A 7,856-nucleotide genomic window follows, 5' to 3' on the forward strand; every position below is an offset into this window, starting at 1 on the left:
AAGTTACCCATAATTCATGCTGAGATTGAGAATACTAACTGGAATGAGGGTATTTCTCTGTCAAATCCAAATCGCATTCTGTCAAATTTTTATGATAAGTTGGAGACAATACAGGGAAAAATATATTTCAACTTGTAAAGTTCCAGTCCAGAAAAATAAAATTCCATGGTTGAATGCCTCTATAATACATCTCCTAAAGTTGAAAGCTTCTTCAATGAAAACTTATAGAATATCAAAAACTGCGAGGTAACGCAATAGTATTGCGTTACCTCGCGATACTATACGCGATACTAAAAGAAAAAAAATCTCCCATGTCCCCTCGCGGACTTCATACTTTTCAGATTAAAAATACCTTTGAGGAAATGTATTTTCAGATGCCAAGTAAACTGCATCATAGCGCACGACCCCCCACCCCACCCCCCGCACTGAAATGGGCGGTACAGAAGCGGAAGGTGGTTCTTAAAGAGACAGAGGCCAATTTCAAGGTGTTTAGAAGAGGAAGTGATGAGAAGATAAGTTTATTTTCGATTTTAACATAAAAACAGCATTTTAATAACAGCTAAAGGTGACATAGATACTTTATTATGGTATAGTATTTAAATATATGCCCGAGAAACACATAATATTGCCCCTTTAACATCAATGCGCTTGTGTTAGTTGACCAAAAGTCAAAGACAATTGGAAATGTAACTCTTAGATCAAAACTTTTTTTTTGTTCCTGAGAACAGCTTGTTTTATTTACTAGAGATATATTTTCAATGCAAAACCCAAGGAATTCACAGGAATTGACACAAAAAAAGTGGGAAACTTACAAAAACATGAGGGAATGAAGTCCAAGAAAGGCTTCGTGGGACAAGCTGCTCAGATTGTTGTGATCCAACATCCTGGAAGAGAAGACAAGATAATCTCCTCGGTTACTGTGGTTCTGCTCACATATAAATCAGTGTTTGTGGAAACAACGGAGAAGATCAAGTCCATCATCTGGGTTGAACTTTTCAAAAAGTATTAAAAACCATTAACATCATTAGACCTCATGAGACGGAGCCTGACTCATCTGTCTTCGCTGGAACGGTTTAGTCAAACGCAACTTCAAATGAGGAATAAAAGTTTATCTACACAGCTGTACATAATTTAAGCTCTTATCCCAGTGTCCACAGGAGGTTCTTGTTGTCCTGGGGAGTGAAGAACCGCAAACATGAAAGTGAAATTCCAGCTGCAAACCATGATATTCATGGCATTATTCTCAAACTTAAAGATTAAAAACAGATTACAGACTCTAACGAGAAAAAACAATTTATTTTTAAAATGTGTCCACCTGCAGTCAAACGGTTTTTATTATCATATGAAGTGAGCAGAAATAGGTTTATATTTGTATAAGTTTGAGTTACTTACAGCCACTCTAACTGATTCAGGTCCTTGAACACACCAGGACTAAGGGAGTTGATTAAGTTTTCACTGAGGAACCTGAGAAGAAGATAACCACAGACAAAACAAATGTAACTAATTATGAATCAATATAGTTTTTGTGGTGAACAAAGAATTGACCAACTGACGAAGGCAACTTTGCAAACAGGACTTGTGTCAAAGCGCAGCTCCAGTGGATATTTAGAAAATAAAACGTGATTTGAGCACACAGCTCAAAACTTCCTGACTTTATTTAATTTGATTTTAATCCTGWTAATATTTTTGTTCATGGTGCAGGTGGCTTTAATTGTCTGGTTCCTAATTGTTTGCATTATCTCAAACCACCACCACTGCCACACAAAAACTGTGCAGCCCAATCAAAGCAAAAAATAATAACCGAAAAATAAAGCTGTCAATTTTAGATCTAAATTAAATTTGTCCGTATAAACAAATAACCAGTTGCTATTTAATTAAAGATTGAAACTAAACACATAATGAGTTAATTTGTTTTAAACCTATACATTTTTTTTACGCTTTGGAGATAAGTACTAACTATATAGACATTAGTGGTTTTTAATGATGGGAACAGAATACTTACAACTTTTTTAAACTAAACAGACCACTGAAGGCATGTTTGGAAATGAACTGGAGGCTGTTGTTCTGCAGAAACCTGAGAATACAAAACAAGAACATGTTGGATTTTTTAAACTATAAATTACCTTTTACATGTAAAAAAAAACAAAAACAAAAGTAAATAGGAGCAGAATGTGAAATCAGATGTAAAACAAAGATGTAAGGGTGATTATAGTGTCATTTTTACAGTCATTTATTTTATTTGACATTAGTTAAACAATGACATAAAGCAGTTCTTATTATTCAACACATAAGCAGGATAAAAGGTAACATTAAATGACATTTATTTTTAGACCGAAAACATAGAGTCAACACCGTTATGTTCATAGAACAGTACATTTTGTAAAACCATGATAGATTATTAATTGCATTTTTTGCATCTGTGAAAATGAAATATGCTCAATGATGCTGAAGTTTGCAGAAGAAGCTGAATCATTAAAGTTAAAACAAGATGAATAGGAGCTAAAAGAGCAGGATGTAAGCTATAAAGAAGCACTTTAAAGGCGAAATCTTAACCAAAAAGCTAAAAAAGAGAAAACTTTAGCTTAAAAAAACAGAATAGTCGCTAAAAAAAACCAGCGTAGTAGCTCAAAACCAAAAGGAGAGAAACTTTAGCTATAAGCTTAAAAAAGCAGAATGACAGCTACAAGATAAAAGGAAGCAAAAAACAGCAAAACTTTAGCTCAAAGCTAAAAAGAGCAGAAGGTTAGCTAAAAGAYAATATGACAAAACGGTAGATAAAAGGAGCAAAACGCTAGCCAATAGCTGCAATTCAAACTTATTGTTTTGACACATTTTACACAGTAATCATAAACCCAAGACTTTGCTAAAATAATATAGATTTTTAAACTTGTAAAGCTACAGAAAATATAAAATTGATATTTTTTAAATTAAAAAGCACAGCACTAGCCAAAAGCTAAAAGGATAAAAATGTCAGCTAAAAGCTAAAAGTAGCAGAATTGTATAATTGCCAAAACTAGCAAAGCAAGACAAAAATAAAGCAAGAAGGCTGCTGTAGATTTAAAATAAACTGTTTTTTAAAGTAATTAAAGAAAGTTTAATATGCTTCTGTGGTGATTTTGTTTAAATAAAGTTACATTTAATGAGAAACATAAAAGTTACAAAACCGCCCAAAAAAATTATAGCAGCACTTTTCCCAAGCGAGCTGAATGTTCTGATATATGAACGGACAAAAAAAGCACAAAGGATGCAAGGGAAGTAGTTGCTGAGAAATTAAAGAACTATAAAAGTGAATGTATTTAAAAAAAAGTTAACGCTGACTCAGCATTTAAACCGATAAAGTCAGGAAGTGGTGAACCRTCGCAGGCGTCATCACCAGTGTCTCCACTGGCCAATGTCTTCTGCTCGTTCTGATCCGGATTCATTACGGCTCATCAATAACACGTTTTACAGCGTGCCGTTCAACAAAGTGCATCGCTAAAAGACGAGTCCTGACTAACTGTGGGCGATGATGCAAGTGAGACACTTTAAATGATGCATCGACAACAAGCAACAATATATTTTCATCTGCTTTAGTGTTTTATGAGACATTATTTTACTGAGGATGCACTCCAGTCTGCGTCGTTAAAAACAAACTACAGAATGATATTGCCTGGAAGCAGTACAAGCGAGGTCAGTAAAACTTGAGCACAAAACAAAACTATATTTATCACTTTATCATCAGAAAGTTCCTGCTTTGCTTTTGAAATATTTCAGCGGTTAGTTTATGTTTGCTGCAAACTGTTTTTTATTATTTAATTGATCCTGGTCAAAGAACAAAGGTTTAGACTCTTAAAAGTGATAAATAAATGGCATTTTTAGATGAAATAGTAAAATGGGGAAAAAATGTTTACTTCATTTGCCATCCAAATTTTAGTACAAACAGAACTTTATGGTTATTTTATTTATTAAGTGAGAGGCATTGCAGGTCTTAAGGGTTTTTTGCTTTTGTTTTAAAGTACTTATCTGGTTTTTATGCTCAAATTTTTAACGTATATGTATGTGCCTTTTCATAGTTTTGAAGTTACTTCAGTGCATGAGTTGAAACTAAAAAGTCAATTAACAGTTGAAAATCTGTGACATTGTAATTTAATCTGCTTTAACCAATCAGGAAGCTTGGCTCTGCAGTTTTATAAGCAATAAAATGTCAATAAATAGTATAGTAATCAGCTAAACCAGGCCTGTTTATGAAAAAAACTGAAAAAAAAAATATATATAGGGGAAAACTGTCTCACTGTAAAAATAAATGTTGATCCTGCACACGATTAAAAGAATCAATTAAATTTAGTTGTTAAATCTCTGCTGAGCCGAACAGAAACATTTTCATTACTGTCATAAAACTGAATATGTGGCGGCGCATTAAACACACAAATTAAGTCTGGTTTTGGTTTTGATGTTGAAGTCTACAACAGACAGTGGAGAAATCAAACAGGAATGGGGGCGAAAAGCTTGCTGATTTATAAATTTGATGTTCAATTAGGTCTTAAAAGTCAGTATAGAGATTTTGATTTGTTTGGACATCTTTGTTTAGCTCTTCCTTGTGTGAAACTGCTACGTGGAGTATTTATCATGATTAGATGAGAACATTTATGACAGTATTTTCTGGGAACTTTAAACTGAAGAAGGCTGTTTTTTATCAAATAAACGCAGCGCTCCCTGTGGAACCTTTTTTTTTAAGTCTTAAGGATGAACCGAGAGACCTCTTAGCACAAAACTCAGCTGCTTCTTGCAGAAAAGAACAGCCAATATTGTCCCTGAAGGATTAAAACTAATATTCTGCTGTGCAGCCAGGATGATGCGCAAGTATCTGTCCCCATTATGATCAAATGCATGTTTTTTCCCCCACTCTTCAAATGGTTCGAGTAATAAAAACCTGAAGGTTTGTGTCTTAACTATTAAAACTCAACGTTTACACAGAGCTGTGACTCGGGCAGAAATGTATTCCAGCCAGAGAGRGTCCAAAAACAAACGAAAGAAAGAAATACTCACAGTTTCTCTAGAGCAGAGTACTCTGAGAACACAAAGTCAGGCAAAACCCGAATCCTGTTGCTCTTCAGCGACCTGTAACACATCCAGAAAAACAACAAAGCTGGAAAACGACACGTGAAGAGAAACATATAACAGGTCTAAAAGATTACGTGCAAGTTATCACAGAAAAACAGATTTATTTATTATTTGAAAATGGTCTTCTTGTCACATCCCTCCTGTCAGAGTCCAGTGTAGAACTGCAGTATTATTTTTCTGCCATGGCAAAAACAGAACCGGACCTCTTAAAAGACGACAAACCCAAGCTTTGACCTGAGAATGACCAGAAACTCTTATTAAACTGAATCGATTTGCAGTTTCCACCATCAGCAGTAAAAGAAGAAATCGAACAATGAAAAGCATTAAATATTCAGCATGGATGTGGAAAAACAGCAGTTACAAACTTATAAGTGGGGCAGAACTCCCCGACGTAGACGTTGTTTTTGCTGGCCGACTCGAGACAAAAGATACCAACATGATGAAAAATAAGACTCACTCCCAGCAGCAGCTGTTTGACCGGCCACCATCTGGACAGGAGTAATTAGACCCCTCTCAAATCAACCGAGACATTACTTTTTTTATTTTTGGTTAAATAGACCGAGAGCTGAGGTCTCCATCAGTCCATTTCCAAATCTGTCACAATATCAAATTACAAAACGTGGTCAGACCCTCATTTATTAGCACAAAACCACTTTCATACTTCACATTTGAAGGACAGATGCATTTCAGTAAAGCGTAAAAGATTGTGAATGGTTTGGACAATGACTATAAAGGCATTGGATCAGTAAATTCCTTTAAGAAAACGATTAAGGAAGAATTGTTGAAGAAATATGAAATTGTTTAATTTGTATTAGTTTCTGTTTGAGGAGTTTGAATTTTTTTTGATTTATCATTGTTTGAAATATTGTTTTAAAAAAAGGAGCAGATATAAGATTTTTTTCTTCTACTGCTGCCTTTTATTTTGTTTTATTTGTATTGCTTTATTATGTGAAATGTCTTTCTTTTTAATGAAACGAATAAATAAATGAATTGAATATATATTATTGCAATTCTTCATTACTTGCATTTTATCGTCCAAAAGCCTGTCAATATTCACACAGCCCTACTTAAAAAACTAAAAATAAAATAAAATAAAATAAAATAAAAAGACAGCTAAACAGCTCAAATTAACCAAAAGAAAGAACAGGAGCATTTGAAAATATTTGCGAGCCTAAAACTAAACAGTGAAACAGAATAATCTGTACATAATCCATGCCCTCCTCTGATTATTATTATTTAACTTGCTTTTGCATAAATTAGGAGCTTCAGAGACAGAAAGACAAGAAAAATAGGGAGAAACTCTGAAAACAGTTAAAATATCTTTAYTTCCAGACTGAGGATTTATGACTTTGCATCTGAAGCAGAAAGTACAACACATATAAAGTTAGTGTTTAATTGTTTCACTTGGATTTTATTTGTTTAAAAAAATCAAAGCTGAAGCAGTAACTTTTATTGTTTAGAAGTTATTTGCAAAAACACCTATAAAGAAACTCAGAAAGAGACACTGACTGTAAAGTTTTATAATAGGGAAATCTAAAGTTACAGAGGGGCACCTAGTTTTCTTCAAGTTATTTAATCAAACAACCAATATAAGTCATAAGATGACCTATATTATGTGTAAAGACCATTACTCACTTCTGTAAAAAACAAACAAAAAAACACAAAAGAAAAGTAGTCCATTTTCAGTCCATCTTCATTCAGTTTTCTTTCAGTGTGCATGGGTTTTGTCTCTTTATGTGTGTGTGCACGCATGAAGACCTGTTTWAGTAGATACACTGCATGAACTTGTTAAATTCTAATGCAGGTATAATTAAAAGAAACTGCAACAAGTAGGTCATATAAGCCCAGGATGGGCCTAAATCATCTGGAAAACCATATTTAAGTTCAAATTAGGCTGTGGAGTGACCAAAGAAGAGAGAAACAGAAAAAAAGAAATAGAGTCATAACCACTCTCTGTTTGCCTCATGAAGGAAAATGTTTGAGCCTTACATAAACTAAACCAGAAAAAAATAATTTATTTTTTTATTTAAAAATTCTGTTAATAAAACTTGGAGCTCATCGACTAAGACATTTGATCTGAGATTACTTAAAGATGTAATAACCAGTACCTAATCTTAAATAAATGTGCAGAAGAGTTACTTTAAAGGGCATTTTAGGATTTAATGCTTTAGAAGAGAAGTGTCTCACCGGTAAAATTATTAAATTTAAAGAAAATTGGATTAGGAGCCATCACAAGAGCACACAGGCTATTTTGACAATAAAAATAGGAAGGGTCCGACCGTCCAAGACTTGAGCCCTGAGGTACACCATGAGTCAGTGAGGTGTAGTTTTATCTCTTGAAAAAAATAACTGGTTGGACACATGTAAACTAAACTAAACAACTGAGCACTAAATTAGATATCAAGTAGAAAACTGTGTGCTTGGTTTGTAATTTCTTTATTTTAACWATGCATCTTCAATAAAGTTTATACCCATTTATTTCTACTTAAATGGTGCCACGTTTGTTAGGAAAATGCATTTGTGAGTTAAGTATGTCGGTTGCGTTAACAAAAAACAAACTTGTTTTGCTACTGACTCGTTTTGAGCTTCTGGTACCACAGGTGCACCAGTGGCAGTCCCATATTTCCACAGTCTGGGATTGAACTCAATCCTCTAAAACAGAGATTCTGAACCCATGGGCCGCGGCCCACAGCGCCACCTTGAGGGCCTCAAAAGAACAACAGTTTTTAACTTTGGGCCGCAGAGGGCCGTGGGAC

The 7,856-nt window shown here is 34.2% G+C and overlaps 1 protein-coding gene across 1 annotated transcript in view; it reads right to left on the reverse strand.

Moving 5' to 3' along the window:
* rxfp2a (relaxin family peptide receptor 2a) overlaps nt 1–7,856 on the reverse strand; it is a gene marked incomplete at its 3' end in the record, with an annotated part of 55,639 nt that overhangs the window by 12,387 nt on the left and 35,396 nt on the right. Inside the window, 4 exon segments of the mRNA XM_014003327.1 lie at nt 813–884; nt 1,393–1,464; nt 2,003–2,074; nt 5,026–5,097. Of these exon segments, the coding sequence (XP_013858781.1) occupies nt 813–884; nt 1,393–1,464; nt 2,003–2,074; nt 5,026–5,097 (288 nt within the window).

Source organism: Austrofundulus limnaeus, unplaced genomic scaffold, assembly GCF_001266775.1.
Source record: "Austrofundulus limnaeus strain Quisiro unplaced genomic scaffold, Austrofundulus_limnaeus-1.0 Scaffold17, whole genome shotgun sequence".
Classification (NCBI taxonomy): domain Eukaryota; kingdom Metazoa; phylum Chordata; class Actinopteri; order Cyprinodontiformes; family Rivulidae; genus Austrofundulus; species Austrofundulus limnaeus.